At 43.8% G+C, this 17666-nt stretch overlaps 1 protein-coding gene across 2 annotated transcripts in view; it reads left to right on the top strand.

The window, feature by feature from the left end:
- The window catches only part of CLSPN (claspin), a 41544-nt gene extending 24086 nt beyond the window's left edge, over positions 1–17458 (top strand). For both annotated transcript variants that reach the window (XM_032227109.1, XM_032227108.1), the window contains exons 16-25: positions 2187–2298; positions 3651–3735; positions 5575–5708; positions 6592–6756; positions 6874–6995; positions 7458–7588; positions 9035–9146; positions 12240–12322; positions 13801–13962; positions 16770–17458. In XM_032227109.1, coding sequence (XP_032083000.1) covers positions 2187–2298; positions 3651–3735; positions 5575–5708; positions 6592–6756; positions 6874–6995; positions 7458–7588; positions 9035–9146; positions 12240–12322; positions 13801–13962; positions 16770–16880 — 1217 coding nt within the window. In that variant the 3' untranslated portion in view covers positions 16881–17458. The remainder of the gene's footprint in view (positions 1–2186; positions 2299–3650; positions 3736–5574; positions 5709–6591; positions 6757–6873; positions 6996–7457; positions 7589–9034; positions 9147–12239; positions 12323–13800; positions 13963–16769) is intronic.
- Positions 17459–17666: the final 208 nt, after the last annotated feature.

The raw sequence follows: 17666 nt of genomic DNA, 5'->3' as shown, positions 1-17666 counted from the left end.
CCAGTCTGGGGGTTGAGGAAAGCTCAGACGAGGGCTCTGCCTAGGTGGCCGAGAGAAAACTAGACAGCAGTGAGACAGAAGAACAGCTGGAGCCCGTTCCCAGTGTGCACATGCATAGAGCTGCCAGAACACAAGAACAACTAAGAAAGCAGGGTCTACTTGGGAGTAAAGTCACAAGTCACTTGGAGGTGATTGGCCCCTCCCATAGGAAACAAAAGAGGAGTGAATGGGGAGTGGGCTTTTGCAGGAAACAATTCATTTGGTCTGAAAAGTTCTGTTAGTGATTATAAGAGACTCTGTGTCAAGTTTTGTTTTGCCCTGTGTTGTTATCTGGCAGCTCTCTCCAAACGAGATAAGGTTCGTGTGGATAAACATTCCTGTGAAAGACTGTTTGCTAAAGCCTTGTTGACTATGAATGAAAGGAATTCACAGTCATGTAAATAAAAGAGGTTTTGCAGGGACCAAGACTTTGCTTCTTGCTTTCTAAGGAAGCCTGGGTCAGAACAAACGAAGGAGAGATTTCTCAACAATTAATCTGAAAAAGCTTACTTCTGGAAATTGTGGCTGCTCCATCACTGGAGGATTTCAAAAATAAGGATCTCCTTCTTGAGCAGAGGGTTGGTCTGGAAGGCCTCCAAGGTCCTCTCCAACCCTATTGTTCTATGTTCCATTCATCCTCATCGGGCTTGGTGCTAAATCCTGCACTCACCTTTTGTCAACCAAAATGCAGACAGGGGAATAGGATTTCCACATTTCTAAGCCCTGTGTGAAAATTATATTTGACCCCTGGGTCAGACTGGCTCTTACCTTGGATGCCAAGTACTCAAGGTTTCTTGGCTCCAGGGCAACAGCCATTTTAGAAGTGGAATAATTAATAATAGACGCACTTAACCTCTCAACATCGTTTTTTCCAGCCAACTGAACTGAGTGTGTTTAATCTCTTTGCTGTATTATTCCAAGGATTTTCCATCTCCCCCCCCCCCAAAAAAAAACCCCTGTCAGTTAAATAAGTTACCCTGAGAATCCTGCTTCTTGGCTCTCAGATAATGTGTCATCATGAGTCCTTGGAAGGGAGGGGGTGGGGCTTCTGAATTCTGCCCCGCCTTTTTTGTTACACTTTTAGAAATAACTGCTTTTAGAATCCCTCATTGTATTCGAAAAAAACTTCCCAGGCTTCCAGTATAGTCTCCACTGGAGTCCCCATCAAATTATCGTAGAAGTCTAGGATTCCACAAAGCTCAGTTCAAAAAAGCTGTGCTGATGTCTGTGCGAAACCTGTTTCTTTAAAAAGTAACCTGGCAAGTAGGGGGCAATTTTATGGTGGCCAAAGCCCATTCTTGGCATCTGAGGAAAGGTAAGATCTTCAGAAGATTGGGCCGTGCTGTGAAAATGGGTGGGGCCACGATATGTACATGGAAAGGATTGGCCTTTTCTGTGTTTTTTGTTTACTTAACTATTTAGCTTCTTTTAGGAATTTATTTGATTCCTGCCAATCTAGCAGTTCGGAAGCATGCAAATAGATAAATAGGTATCGCTTTGGTGGGAAGGTAATTGATCCGTGCACCTCTGCTGGCCACATGACCACAGAAGTGTCTTTGGACAACACTGGCTTCCTCAGCTAAGAAATGGAGATGAGCCCTAGAATCAGACATGACTGGGCAGGGGGCAACCTTTACCTTTTAAGGAATTTATGAGTCTTTGGTGGGTCTCCTGCATTAAACTATGCTGCTAACATTTGATACAATAGTCAGAGAAGAATTCAGGGATCACAAACAATGATTCGGGTTAGGTTTGGGTGAACGGGTAGCTCCGTTGAGCAGCTGGGAGCGAACCGGTTTGCTCCAATGATCAAGTGGGCCTGCCTGCCCGCCCCTGCGCTTTACTTAACCATATCCTCTCAGTTGTGTTTACTTACCTATATCCCCGCCTCAGCTGTGTTACCCCCCAGAAGCAACGTGGAAGGTAAGTTTTGTTAAAACTGCGTACATGCACGGAGCACGCGATCACCGAACCAGTTGTTAAACTGGCCGGATCCCACCACTGGGCTAGATATGGTCTGTGTCTAGTGTAACACAAAGGTCTCCCCCATCCCACTTAAAGAAGCAGAAGAAGCAAAACTTGGGATAGTTATCTTATGTTTTGATCTGCAGTTCGAACCTGTTCTAAAGACCTCTTATTTCTCTCAGATTCTCCTCTTCAGTCATTGTCGGCCACTTCTAAACTGAAAAGGAAGAGGAGGACCAAAGACCCAGGAGGAGAAGCCCTTTCTCTTTTTTCTAACTCCTTTCCACCTGAGAGGTAAGCGTGGAGACATGCAAAGTATTTGGCTTTACAAAACTATCCCCGAGAGGTGAATATAAAAGCTGCTGTGAAGTTCAAATAATAATAGCAATCACACTTAGATGTATACATCGCTTCACAGTGCTTTACAGCCTTCTCTAGACGGTTTTACAGAATCAGCATATTGCTCCCAACAGTATGGGTCCTCATTTTACCCACCTTGGAAGGATGGAAGGCAACCTTCAACCTAGTGAGATTCAAACTGCCAAATTGCAGGCAGCCAGCAGAAGTAGCCTGTAGTACTGCACTCTAGCCACTACACCACCATGGCTCAATAAGATGTTGGTTAGTGAAGCATATGCATCAGGGGTGGTATTCACTTACCTTTCCTACTGGTTCGCAAATGTGAGCATGTGCTCTTTTGGTGAAAAAGGGCCTAAATGGGATGCCGTAGAGCTGGGGCGGGTGGGCAGAGCCACCCATTATTTCCACTACCAGTTTTGGCGAACCAGTCCGAACCAGTAGAATACCACCTCTGACACGCCTCCTGACAATCAGCTGTTTCAGGCTGCAGGGATTGCCATAGCCTATTGCTGCCTCTGCGCGCCCCATTTTCAGCTTCCGCATCCCATTTTTGGCCTCTACGTGTGTCACTTTTGGCCTCTGTGCACCCCATTTTGCACCCATTCTGATCCCCACTGCCTGGTACAGGTGGAAAATGGGGCATGTGGAGGCCAAAAATAGAATGACGGAGGCAGCAATAGGCTATAGCAATCCCTGCATCCTGAAACAGCTGATTGTCGGGAGGCCGATCCAATCGACAACCAGCTGCTTGTGCTAATCAGGCTGTGCTGAAACTGAAACAGGCTGTTTGCTGTTTGCTGCAAGAAAGCAAATTGCTGAGAGATAGGCGGATTCTTTTTTTCTTGTTTTCCTCCCCAAAAGGTAGGTGCGTCTTATACTTTGGAGCGTCTTATACTCTAAAAATATGGTAATTTTAGGCCGGATGAACTCCCTGCTGGATCTGTTTTTTTTCTGCCAGCCTTATCAGATTTTGTTGTGATGGCTCCTATAGAATTAGGCATGAGCTTTTCAGTAGTGGCAGCCATATTCTGGAATTCTCCCTCTCTTTGTTTTTGCTTTAGATGAAAGATACATACCAGTATTATATCTCTTGCGCTCCTGTTGAGTGACATACCAATTTAAAGGCCATGTTAAATAAAAATCACGGTACCCGGTAACCATTTGTTTCTACATGTTCTATGGTGCTTAGTTAAGTCAAAGCATTCAGCAATTAAACTGGCGTATCCAATTAGCTACATTCCTGCTGCATTTTCTTTATTTTTTAAAAAATGTTACTTTTCAAGCAGGGAGGCAGAAGATAAAGAGAAAGAAGAGGAATTTGGGGAGTTCCAACTTTTAACAGATGATCATCCTTTTGACAGTGAGGAAGAAGTAAGTACCGTGCACAATTGGAGCAAGGTCCAAATGGAGCATAAAGCACACATGCCAGTCCAATCCTGAAACATGGTTTCCAGTCCTAATTCAGCAGCAATGACAACAATATTTTTTGTTCAGCTGGTCAGTTTAAATGCTCCTATTTGTTCTAACCCAGGCTTCCTTCAAAAGCAAGAAGCAAAGTCTTGGTCCTGGCAAAACCCCTTTTATTTACATGACTGTGAATTCCTTTCATCCACAGTCAGCAAGGCTTAGCAAACTGTCTTTCAGAGGAATGTTTATCAACACGAACCTTATCTCACTCAGAGAGCTGCCCGATAACTAGTTTCCAAACACAGGGCAACATTTGGCACAGTCTCTTAAAGTCACAAACAGACCTTTCCACTCTTGAAACAACTGAAGGAATGAATTGTTTCCTGCAAAAGCCCACTCCCTGTTCACTCCTCTTTTGTTTCCTATGGGAGGGGCCAAACACCTCCAAGGTGTGGCTTTACTCCCAAGTTGACCCTGCTTTCTTAGTTGTTCTTGTCTTTTGGCAGCTCTGGGCCTGCGCACACTGGGAACAGGCTCCAGCTGTTCCTCTGCCTTGCTGCTGTCTAACTCTGCCTCTGAGGTAGAGCCCTTGTCTGAGCTTTCCTCAGTCCCCAGAATTGGTCCATGTTCCTCCCCAACCTCCTTGCTGGCCGCTGGCGGGCCACAACATTATTTTCATTCATTTTCAGGCAAAGTAGAAGATAATTCTGCACTAACCACTTAATTGTCCAATAAAATATAAGATAATTCATATTAAGTAAATGCTCATTATTCTCTCTTATTTTGCACAGAGGTAGTTCTTGACTTACAATCATTCATTTAGTGACAGTTCGAAGTTACAATGGCACTGAAAAGAGTGACTTGTGACCGGTGTTAACACTTACAACCGTTATAGCATCTCCATGGTCACATGATGAAAATTTTTGACACTTGGCTACTGTGGCATGTTTATGACTTGCATTATCCAAGGGAGTCACATGATCCCCATTTGTAACCTTCCCAGCCAGCTTCCGACAAGCAGAGTCAATGGGGGAAGCCGGATTCGCTTAAGGATGTCATGATTTGCTTTGCAACTGCAATCATTCCCTTAACAGCTGTAGAAAAACGTCGGGACAAAACTCACTTAACAACTGCTTTGCTAAGAAACAGAAATATTAAGCTCAATGGTAGATGTAAATCGAGGACTTGCTATGCTTTGTCATTCCTTCCGGTTGGAAAAGAGCGAATTGGAAACTTCCCCACTCACTGCCACGTTCTGCTACCTGTTTGGTATCTTTGGGATTTCAACAGGTAACTCCCGTGTTTTGGAGCAGCACTAAATCCTAGGCCTGTGATGGCGAACCTATGGCACGCGAGCCGTAGCCCCAGTTTAGCTCTGCAACGCATGCACAGGCACCTCCCGCCAGCCATTTGGTCTTCGGGTCTCTGCTGTGCATGTGGAGAGGGCGGGGTGCATGCACGGGGGATGTGCACGGGATGCACCCACATTGCATTTTGGGGCATGCACGCTTTGAGCGTTCGGTGCCGAAACGGTTAGCCATCACTGTCCTAGGCGCTTGCTCTCTTTTTTTCCTCCTAACAAAATCTTTGATGAAATTACTCTGGGTTGCTAATCTCATTCTTTTTTCTTTTGCTCCCAGTTTAATACAATCATAATCTTCCATTAAGAGAAGAATGGTTGTATTAACTCTGCTAAAGGAGGAAAAAGAAAAGAAAAGAACAAATAAAGATATTGGAGGATATTAAAGGATATGTTACCATGCTTCAAGAATTCATGAACGTGATATTTTTTCTGATTCATAGGATGAAAAGTGCAAAGAGGAGGAGGAGGAGGAAGAGGAGGAGGAGAGTGATCAGGAGGAAGAAGGAGGTGATGGGGTAGAATATGATGATGAAGAAGAAGAACTGAAGCGAAGGGAAGGAAGGAAGAATAAATTGTAAGTAACGCTTTCTAACTTATTGGCAAATTTGATTTCATCTTAAATCCTTTAAAGCAGAATGAAACCACAAAAAACAAAATGGGGAAAAAATAGGCTAAGGAACTAAAATTGTATTTAAATAGTAGCCAATAACCCGGCGTTGCCTGGGTATTTATTTATAGGGGAAAAATGTCTGGACAAAATGTAATTTCTAATGTTGGATTTTCCCCGTTACCTACCAGAGAGATCCCCCCCCCTTGTGGAGTACTGTAAAACCGTTACCATGGCAACTGTACTGTGCTGCACAGTAGAAGCCATTGTACAACAGTACAGTAGAAGCCATTTTAAGGCACAACAGGCTGTATCTTAACAGAACACACATCCTGAGAGGTTTTAGGGGTGACTCACCTCCACAGTGTTTTTCTCTAGAGGGTAAGTCGTGTGTACCAAATTTTGTTGAAATTGCTCGAGAGTTATTCCAGAGTTATGCTGGAACGAACACACACACACACACACACACACACACACAGGTTTTTATATAGATAAGTTAAAAGTTAAGGAAACTTTCAAGACAGCTTGTCTGAGAAGCTTATTAAAATTTATGTGGGATGAATGAACTGATATTATAAATAAAGCTGTATTGTGGCAACCCAACTCTATCTTAGCGTGGACTTTGCTTCCAACCTTCCATTTGTCTTCCAATATTTCACCGAATTAGAAAGGGGTTCTCCACGTAGGAATCTCAGCGCAACTCCTGTGTCGCTTGTCAATTTTTTCTAATAGCTGAGCTGAAAGAAAATATTCTCTCTTGGAGATCCTGGCCAGCTTTTTGTGAACAATATTGCTTTGAATTCCTTTTGAACTCAACTTGCCTTCTTCCCCACCCCCCACCCCCTTTCAGCAATTTAAAAGATTTCATGGAAGATGAGGCTGAGCTGTCGGGCAGTGAAGGGGGAAGTGAAGATGAATATGATGGTGAGGAACTCAACGAGTACGAAGAAGACGTTCTGGATGAGATTCTTCCAGAAGATGGAGAACTTCATGATCAAGTCAATAAAATCCATATGTAAGTATTTGGCTGTATATCAGTGCGCTTGTCTATTATGGTTGCACTTCAGTTTTTGCATAGATCTTCCGAATGGAAACTAGTCATGTTCCCTTTCCTGGTCTGCTCCCTCTCCAGGAAGATGATACGCGATGATGATAAACGGCAGTTGCGCTTGTATCAGGAGAGGTACCTTCTCGATGGAGACCTTCACAGTGATGGTCCTGGAAGGATGAGGAGGTTCCGATGGAAGAACATAGGTAGGATGAGTTAGTACGCTGGTCTGTATCAAGTTTTGTATTCACAGGTTCTGTGAAGCCGTTATCATGGCAACTCCACAGTGCTGTAGAGTAGAAGCCATTTTAAGCCAGTATGGTAGAAGCCATTTTAAGGCACAACAGGCTGTAACAGAACTCTCACACACAAAAGGATATTAGGGGTGTCTTACCCCCACGGTATTTGTTTCCAGAGGGCAAGTAATCTGTATACCAAGTTTGGTTGAAATTGCTCAAGACGTTCCAGAGTTATTCTGGAACACACAGTCAGAAACACAAACACAGCCATTTATATATAGATATGTAGATATCCATTATCACTTTGCCCTGGTCACAGATCTCATGCCTTCTCCTCTGAGTCCAGATGCTTTTTCTTCTAAAACAAACCTTGAGACTTGGGCGGGGGGGACGAGGAGCTTATTTTCCTTTTGTGTGTTGCGTTCTCAGATGACGCTCCCGAGGGAGAGGATCTTCCCAAGGATGCCGACAGTGGGGATGACAATGAAAACCACCTTGAAGAGACCGAGGCCAAGTGGAGGAAGGAGCGCTTTGAACGAGAACAGTGGTTTCGAGAACAGGTAACCAGCATGGTACCAAGTCATGGAAAGGTAGTCCTCGACTTACAACGGTTCATTTAGTGACTGTGAAGTTAACAATGGCGCTCCAAAAAGCAACCAGCACCCCTGTGATCACGTGATCAGAATTTGGATGCTTGGCAACTGGCATGTCTCTATGACAGTTTATTTAATTAGGGGATTTATATTGCCAACTAGTTGCCCATGGAAACTCAAAGGCAGTTTACAGAATATAAAACCTCATATAAGAACAATAAAAAAACAAATAAAAGAAGAGTCATATAATAAATTAATGAAATCACCCCCTGCGACAGCCCCTCACAATGAGCCATTTAATGTCCCAAGGTCATGTGATCACTTTTGGCAATCTTCTGACAAACTAGGTAATATCAGTGCTGGTTATCCTAAAATTTCTAGCACTGATGATGTGACCAATAAAAGAGAATATTTGTAGCTCAGGGTTGAAATGAGGGGTCCTTGGTGCTCTCTGAGCTTGCTTGTTTTCTTGCAGACATTTCACTACCTTACTAGGTTACATCATCAAAAAACAAAAACAGGAGCCATCTACAACATACAAGTCAGATTCGCTTAACAACCTTGTTACTAAGGTCATAAAATGTCCAATAAACCATAAAATGAGGCAAATCTCAATGAACAATTATCTCACTTAGCAAGATAATTGTGGTCATAAGTTGAGGACTACCTGTATTTCCCAGAGTAGGCCAGGAGAACATGCAACCTAGGCTAGAAGCCCCCAAAAGGCCGAATGTTACATGGTTGTCAGCTTAATTTCAAAAACTCTTTATTAGCAAGTAATTCAGATGTGGAGGAGAAAAAACCCGTTTCTTCCCCAGCAGTCTATCATGTGAGAGGAGCAGAGGAAAGAGAGTATCAAAGAGTGGGATGTCCACAAGAGACAAATAAATGATGGAACCATTTTTTTAAATATACCCCCTGATCAAGGCAGAAGTCTTGTACCATCCCAATCAAATGGTTGTCCAGTCTGTTCTTGAAAACCTCCAGTGATGGAGCACCCACAACCTCAGGAGGCAAGCTATTCCATTGATTAACTGCTCTCACTGTCAGAAAATTTCTCCTTACTTGTAAGTTGGACAGGGTGGGAAGGCTGAGAGAAATCATGGAGACAAACAACCAAGAAATGGAATTTGTTCGTAGCTAATCCCATAATCTTGTGCGCCTTTGGCGTTTAGCCATGTCGCCACATGACCACGGAGAGGTCATTGGACAGCGCTGCCTCTTCAGCTCTTCGGCTTTGAAAGTGAGATGAGCACCGCCCCCTAGAGTCAAGAACGACTAGCACATATGGGCGAGGGGAACCTTTACCTTACCGACTAGTAGACAGTGATTTTGTTCAAGAGAGAAATTTTTTCTGCCTCTTCTTTCCTTCTTGCTGCTTTGTCTAATGCAAGTTTTTCTGCTTATTCACAGTCTACAAAAGGAGGAAAGGAGAAGGAAGAGGAGGAGGATGTGGATGTGGATGAGGATAGCCAGTTCATGAGACTGGCCAAAAGGTTCACCCACAAGTCATTGCAAAAGAAAGGTATTCTTCTTTTCCCCCCTTTATGAATGGTAGAGTTACACCTTAAGAAGGAAGGACTCTAAACTTATTTTTTTCCCCAAATTGGCTGATTTAAAAAAAAAAATCAAGGCAGGGCAATTCATGTGTTTAATCCATCTCTTTATGCTCCATGGATCTTCCTTACCACTGAATTTCAATTGTGCAGAAGCAAAAAAATAATTGCTATGTTCTAATTAACATTTTGCTGATTGACTTGAGTTTTTAACCTGCCACAATCGAGAGACTCCTACCAGGTTATAATATCAACCACAAAACAAAATATGATAATTGAAACATGGGGAAAATGATAATAACAATATAACTAATAAAAAAAAATTGAAGGAGAGACCAGTAACTCAAATGTGCCCTTGAAATTTAACAAGGTAAGAGCTGACTAGATTCTTGGAGCTAGGAAGTTCAACTGAATCAGCACTATCATGGAAAAATATTTTGAGATTGCCCTCTAATCTCCCAGAAATGGGTGATTATTAATAGATAAAATAAATTAGACAGATAGGAATTCTACATTGGGCTGGTCAAAAATTTGAGTGAAAGAGATGATTTTGGAGATCCAGGAAACAAATCAAAGTGAAAGCAACTTTAATAAGCTTTATTGTTCTTAGTTGTGAAGTCATGTCTGACCCATCACAACCTCATGGACAACGTTCCTCCAGGCCTTCCTGTCATCTACCATCCTCTGGAGTCCATTTAAGCTCAGGTCTACTGCTTCAGTGACTCCATCCAGCTACCTCATTCTCTGTTGTCCCCTTGTTCTTTTACCCTCAATCTTTCCCAGCATTAGGTTCTTCTCCAGTGAGTCCTTCCTTCTCATCAGGTGACCAAAGTATCTTCAGGATCTGACCTAAAGGGCAGTCAGGGTTGATCTCCTCTAGGACTGACTGGTTGGATCGCCTTGCAGTTCAAGAGACTCGCAGGAGTCTTCTCTAGCACCATAGTTTAAAGGCCTCCATTCTTTGGTGATCAGCCTTCCTTATGGTCTAACTTTTACAGCCATACATTGCAACTGGGATACATATGTGGCATAAACTCACAGCCATACATTGCAGCTTACCATAGTTTTAAGAAAAATCAACAACCCTGAACTTTCCTCCTCTCTCTTGGCCATCTATATAAAATTAGTAAGGCTGAGTCACACATATTGGGGGTGGGGGAGAGACAGAGACAAAAAATGTTGGTTTTCTTCTAGGTTTTAAAACAACTTTATTTTGTGTGTGCCAGCCAAAATCAATGATTCATCTTTGCTAATTTTGTACCATTGCCTTTTTCTTTGTATCCCTAACTTCCCTCCCCCAAAGTTAAGAACAGCCTTCAAAGGTCATTAAATCATTTTAAATATTCCTAGGTTAAAAAGAGAGGGGCATGGTGGCTCAGTGGTTAAGACGCTGAGCTTGTCGATCAGAAAGGTCGGCAGTTTGAATCCCTAGGGCTGTGTAATGGAGTGAGCTCCCGTTACTTGTCCCAGCTTCTGCCAACCTAGCAGTTCGGAAGCACGTTAAAAATGCAAGTAGAAAAATAGGGACCACCTTTGGTGGGAAGGTAACAGCGTTCCGTGCGCCTCTCCACCGGGAATCGGCACCCAGATCAGCATAGAATAGAATAGGAGAAGAATGGAATGGAATAAGAATAGGAATATTTCATTGGCCAAGTGTGATTGGACACACAAGGAATTTGTCTTTGGTGCAAATGCTCTCAGTGTACATAAAAGGACAAGATAAATTCATCAAGAATCATAAGGCACAACGCTTAATGATAGTCATAGGGTACAAATAAGCAATCAAATCATACTAGGGAACAATCAGTCTAAATCGTAAGAATACAAGCAACAGAGTTACAGTCATGCAGTCATACGTGGGAGGAAATGGGTGATAGGAATGATTAATTCCAAAATTAACATCAGACCAACAATCAAGTGAGCAATACCCCAATCAAGAAACTGCCAAAGAACCATCAGTAAACATAAGACTGCTCCCACCCTCATATAGATAGGCAAGTCACCAGAATATAAACTGACAGGAAACAGCACTCCTTACTGGCACTGATGATGTTACCCAGTTAGCTAATGACACAAGAGCACCAAAGGTAGCAGCATCACTGAAAACACACACGCACCCTAAGTTTCCACCTGCTTCTCTAAAAGTGGCCTCTGTAAGCCCCAGGTTTCGGCTATAATGGAACCTGCCCATCACAGTCATAAATCATGGCAGTCATAAATCAAGTCACCCATGTGACCGGCCCAATTTTACAACTATTTTTGTGGTAGTTGTTTAGCAAATGCAACTCTCAGGGTTCCAAATAGCATCCTCAAGTAAATCAGAGTCCAAGACAAAGGATTCCTCAAAGTCCCAATTTATTAAGAGAGCCGTGTGGGCACATCTGGGAAAACCTGAACCCGAAAGCTTCCTGGTTTTCCACACCTAGCTGAAAGTTCAAGATCTTTCCCCCACACCCACAAGTCCCTCCCATGGTCCAATCTTCCATTGCCATGCTGGCAGTTTCCACCCATCCAATTCTGGTCAGGTGCAGCGGTGCAGAGACAAAGGATGACCTTGGCTTTCTAGAAAGAATTTTGTTATGGCTACATATCATCTAACTTCATACAATCCCCCCTCCCATTTCCCCACAATACAAAAGGCATAGTAGAATAATAGAAAGTATAGCAGGGCAAAAATCCAAAAGAAAAGATGTCTGCAGGCCTGACATGCGGTGGTTGTTTTTTTTTTTTTTTTTTAAAGCAATGGTTCGCTGTGTCCCAGTTTTGGTGAACACTGTAAGTAAATGTTGGTTTTTGACAAAACTGTTGGAAACGTGATGCGACTGAGGGATACTATCCTCAAAGCAACTCTGAAATGGACTCAAGGATGGTTTCTAAACCAAGCTTGTCCTTGGATTGGGTTGGCCTGACCTGTGAGTGCCCACACGGGAAACAGTTTGTCCGTACGTAAACTCTCTCTCCTACACTGCGTGAATGGCCAAAGAAGCAGTCAGTGCAACTTTTCCTGCTGTTTGGTTTGCCTTCTGAAAGGCTTTCCTTTCTCTCCCCCTGTTTTTTTCTAGCACCCTCTGCAGTAGCTGTTCAGGAAATTAAATCACTACCCAGAAATCCATTTGAAAGTTTCCAGCCCGGCAGCAAACCACAGGTTAGTATCATCTGAGGATGGACGATTCCTTGTTTAAAGTTATACCGCCGGTAGAAAACGTTCTTTATAATAGAGGTGAGCTTCCTGTCTCGGGTAATAAATACCAGATTGCCCCCAGAGGTTGGGCTGTCACAGATGGCCTCGATTGTGCGGGAAAGCTTGTGTATGTAATGCCTGAGCCTTGTGCTTCCCTGTGAAAAATATCCCAGGTTCAACCCTGTTTTTTCCAGTTGCAGAATCTCTCACTGCCAGCAACTCCTTGGAGAAATGCCACTAGTAGGGACCCGGTGGCTCAGAAGCTAAGACACTGAGCTTGTCAATAAGATAGATCGGCAGTTCGAATCCCTAGCACCGCATAACAGAGTGAGGTCCCATTACTTGTCCCAGCTTCTGCCAGCCTAGCAGTTTGAAAGCATGTAAAAAATGCAAGTAGAAAAATAGGGACCACTTTTGGTGGGAAGGGTAAAACTGCAGTCCAGAGTAGCCTTGGGGGGCGGGGGGGGGTATTTATATGCATATGTATTTAAATCAGTGGTAGTCAACCTGGTCCCTACTGCCCACTAGTGGGCGTTCCAGCTTTCATGGTGGGTGGTGGGGGTTTGCTGTAACTCTGCTTTGTAAATTTTATAAAGTAAAGTTACTTCCCTACTCTATAAATCACCTTGACTGTGGAACTGGTGGGTGGTTGGAAAATTTTACTACTAACAGAGATACAAAAGTGGGCGGTAGGTATAAAAGGTTGACTACCCCTGATTTAAATATATTGTGTGGGGCTCAGTGGCTAAGACGCTGAACTCGTCGATTAGAAAGGCCGGCAGTTCGGCGGTTCGAATCCCTAGCACCACGTAAACAGAGTGAGCTCCCGTTACTTGTCCCAGCTTCTGCCAACCTAGCAGTTCGAAAGCCCATAAAAATGCAAGTAGAAAAATAGGAACCAACTTTGGTGGGAAGGGAACAGCATTCCATGTGCCTTCGGCATTTAGTCATGCCGACCACAGGACCACTGAGATGTCTTCGGACAGCATTGGCTCTTCAACATTGAAACGGAGATGAGCACCACCCCCTAGAGTCGGGAACGACTAGGACAATGTTTGAGGGGAATCTTTACCTTTAGGGTAGATCAGGGCTCCCAAAACCTGACAACTCTTAAGACTTGTGGACTTCAATTCCCAGAATTCTCCAGCTAGCAAGTTGCCAAGTTTCGAGACCCCTGTGGTAGACACAAACCAGGCTAAATGTATCCATGGACTTGCTCCCTCTTTCACTGCTGCAAAGCTGGTGTGTTCCTGATATGCTTCCACTCTGGCTTGCCTACATTAGGAGAGAGAGAAATTCATTGAAGCACTGCTCTTCCTTATTTGCCCTGCCTGTGAGATGGGAGTAGGAGGACTCTCCATGCTCCTGAAGGTCAAAATGATATGCGGTCATGTTACTTGAATACAATATCTTAGATAACTTTTTTGTCCCCCAACTGATAGCTGAAGAATGGATCTCTGCTGAACCAACCAAGAGCCGTCCTGCAGAAATTGGCAGCCATGTCCGATCTCAACCCGAATGCCCCCAGGAACTCAAGGAATTTTGTCTTCCAGACCCTGTCCCCAGTGAAGACCGAGGGCGTGAAAGAGAAAGCCAAACCCCAGGTAGAGATCTGATTGATTTGAGGTGAACCTGTTACTTAACATGGGTTTTGTTCTTATTTATGCTATATCTGTCCATCCGCCCCTCTATGAAATCCACCTACCCATTTTCCTTACCTCCCTCCCTCCCTCTAGGCCAGGGGTCACCAGCCTTTTGGACCTCAGGGACCACTAAATTCATAATTTTAAATCCTGCGGACCACTAATATGAATTTTTTTAGAAGATAAATAGTATTTAGTGCAATATAAAAATGCAAATAATTTTTCTGAGGACCACCAAAATTTTCTCACAGGCCACCAGTGGTCCAAGGACCCCCAGTTACTGACAATTTTAGCCTGTCTGGACTTCAACTTCCAGAATCCTCCAGCCAGTCACTGAAAAATTATTTCAGTGCTGTTAGGCTTGAATAGTGAGGGAGGGGTCCTTAGTGCTGTCTGAGCTTGGTTATTTTCTTGCAGAAGTTTCGTTACCTAAACTAGGTAACATCAGTAAGGACTGGGTAACATAATCAGCATTGTTAGAGACCCCACGCACTCACTTCACGGTTTGTTTCTGTTGCTCCCCTCCAGGAGGAGGTTTCAAAGTATTTCTAGCAGGACTACCAGATTCTGTAGCAGCTTTGTTCCCTAGGCCCGTGATGGCGAACCTATGTCACGCGTGCCAGAGGTGGCACGCAGAGCCCTCTCTATGGGCACGCATGCCGTCACCAGCTGCTCTTCTGGTTTCCGACACAGCCAGTTGGTTTTTGCAGGCGCCGGAGCGCTTGAAAATGGCTTGAAAAACGCTCCCAAAACAGGCTCGTTTTGGCCTGAAAACGGCATGTAAAACGGCCAATGGACAAAAAACAGGTATGCGCACCGGCCAGCTGGTCTTCGGGTTTCTGGTGCATTCCAGTTTGGGCACTCAGTGTTGAAAAGGTTCGCCATCACTGCCCTAGGCCACCTGGCAAACTTGCAAGATTCGTTTCTCTCGCCATGTACGTGTATCCATCCGAACTAGACAGTGTTGTTTCTCTGTGTCATATAAGATATGTGGGTATGTGCCAGTGGTGGGTTTCAAAAATTTTTAGAACCTCTTCTGTAGGTGTGGCCTGCTTTGTGGGAATGGCTTGCCGGCCATGTGACCGAGTGGGAGTGGCTTGCCAGCCATGTGACTGGATGGGCGTGGCAAACTTGTAAAATGTGGTGAAACTCACTTAACAACACTCTTGCTTAGCAACCAAAATGTTGGCTCAGAAACTCTGGCATTTGAAGCACGCAACTCTTAAAGCTGTCAAGTTACAAGACCCTTGCACCCCTAACCCTTTAGAAAAAAACCCCAGGGGTGTTCAAACTTGACAGCTTTAAGACATGTGGACTTCAACTCCCAGAATTCCTCCTCTTGCTCTTCATCTTGATGATGTGCAGACAGGCGGGGGGAGGGAGCTGGAACTGGTTCTAAACGGCACTGTAGATTTGTGGAACCTCTTCTATAGAAGAGGTTAGAACTAGCAGGAACCCACACCTGGTATATGCATAATTTTATATTTATTTTGTCATGTTTATGTAGTGTATATTAGAGGTGGTGACCCTTTGAGAGGTGTCTGCAATGAGATTTCGATTTCATGTATGCCGATCAGTGTACATTCAAAATGACAATAAAGTAGTCTTAAGTTACTATGGATGGGGGTTTGCTCTCTGTATTCTAGTTGCTTGCTCTGACGTGATGGTCTTAAAGGTTCTTTGGTTGGGCTGTTTATTGTTGGCTTGTTTGGCAGTTCCTTGATTGGGGCATTCGTTTACTCGATTGCTGGTCTGATGTTAATCTTGGAGTTAATCTGTGCTCATCTGGGTGCTGATCGCAGGCGAGGAGGTGTTTTGATCTTTTTGTTCCCTTCTTGGTGTGTTGATTGTCTCTTTTGCACAGTAAATAGATATTGTTTATATCTATGTGTCTGTTGATGGATAATTTGTCAGAGTGCCAGGCTTCTAGAAATTCCCTGGTGTTTTTAGACTTGGTTTGGTTTAGGCTTGGATGATGTTGTGGCCCGACAGTGGCCAGCAGAGCTGGCAGCAGATTCAGACAGTGAGGAGGTTGGGGAGGAACATGGGTCAGTCCTGGACTCTGGGGTAGGCTCTGATGGAGGATCTGTGTCGGAGGCAAAGCGGGGGCCAGGGCCGTATGCCAGTTATCAGATGCCTTCAGAATCAGACAGCAGTGAGGCAGAAGAACAGCTGGAGCCTGTTCCCAGTGTGCGCATGCACAGAGTGGTCAGACGAAGGGAACAGCTAAAGAACAGGGATTGACTTTGGGAGTAAGGCCACAGGTAGACAATGAGTGTCCCCTCCCAGAGGAAATAAAAGAGGATCAAAAGGGGAGTGGAGCTTGCAGGAGACAATTAGTTCACTTAATTGGTTCGTGACTCTCAAAGCTCCTTGCCAAATTCTGCAGATATCGGCCTGGCAGCTCTCCAAGCCAGAGAAGGTCTGTGACTGTAAATCCTCCCTTGAAAGACTCTGCCGGATGTGAATGAGCAGAATTCTCAGTAAATTAATGAAAGGGGTTTGTTGGGACAAGGAGTCTGCTTCATGCTCTTGGGAAGCCTAGGTCAGGACAGATGGTGTTATTCAGAACTGGAGAGAGCAGTTGGTCAACTGACTATAGAGGCAAATAAAAAGTTCAGTTAGATAAAGATGCTTCCTTTAACCGAGAACACCCTGGTCCTTTTCCAGTAGCCAGTGACTGAGACACATCCAGGCAGATTGAATGAATGAGATTCTGGTCATCTAGAAAATCTTTGGGACTAAACTTGCTTCCGGACATTTCCTAGGTCAAGAGAAGAACTCTGCCTCCTGCTGCCATGCCTTCTCCCAAACGGCTGCGACTTGACAGCACATCAGTTCAAGAAACCCGAAGTATATTCCAGTATTTGGAGAGGTAAAAAAAAAAAAGTATTTTGTCTCGTCCAGCCACATTTTGGATTTTGCAGAGCTGTAAAGACAACGCACAAATCTTTTACTGGATGGGCAACACCGAAATTGTAGAACACACGGCATTAAGATTCCTCCCCTATCCTCAGGGATTTGTTGGGCAGCAGGAAAAAAATACTTTTTGCTCTCTGTCGTTACAGTACTGACTCAAGCACTAACTGAGCCTGCATTTCCCTAATTCATTCTTTTTCCTTTGGGACTTTACTCGACCTAAGTCATATTCTAAAACATTGCTTTATTTTGGGGCCACTTTTGGAGCATTGGGATCCCGGTGGCTGGGTTTTAAAATCACCATGGGGGCTGTATGTAATATATAAAACTTTGTATATATAACTTTTTTCCCCTTGGTATTTTGGAATATCCTGATGTACTTTTAATCAAGGTTTTAATTTTTCTAAATTCATATTATAGAACAGGATATATCTGTAATGTATACTGTATAATATATATGTACCTTTGTTGTTGTTGTTCCCAGTGCTTTTGTCTCCTGCTGGCATTTTAATTTTTATAAATAAACAAGGATCTTGAATTTGTGTCAAGAACAAAACAGGGAGGGCAGCCTCTACTTTTTAAAAATGATACCTGTCTTTATGCACATTTTAAAGCATACAAAATGGGGAGAAAGGGAAGTCTGGATGAAATGCACCTCATTTAAACTATATTCCATTTGAAATCTGGAGGAGACACGGGATTACACACAGCAGGCTTCTGGCCACTTTTTCCAGGTGTTTCTCCCA

The sequence above is a fragment of the Thamnophis elegans genome, chromosome 12, assembly GCF_009769535.1.
Source record: "Thamnophis elegans isolate rThaEle1 chromosome 12, rThaEle1.pri, whole genome shotgun sequence".
Lineage (NCBI taxonomy): Eukaryota > Metazoa > Chordata > Lepidosauria > Squamata > Colubridae > Thamnophis > Thamnophis elegans.
The sequence above is the reverse complement of the archived record's forward strand: the minus strand, read 5'-3'. Positions and strand labels throughout refer to the sequence as shown.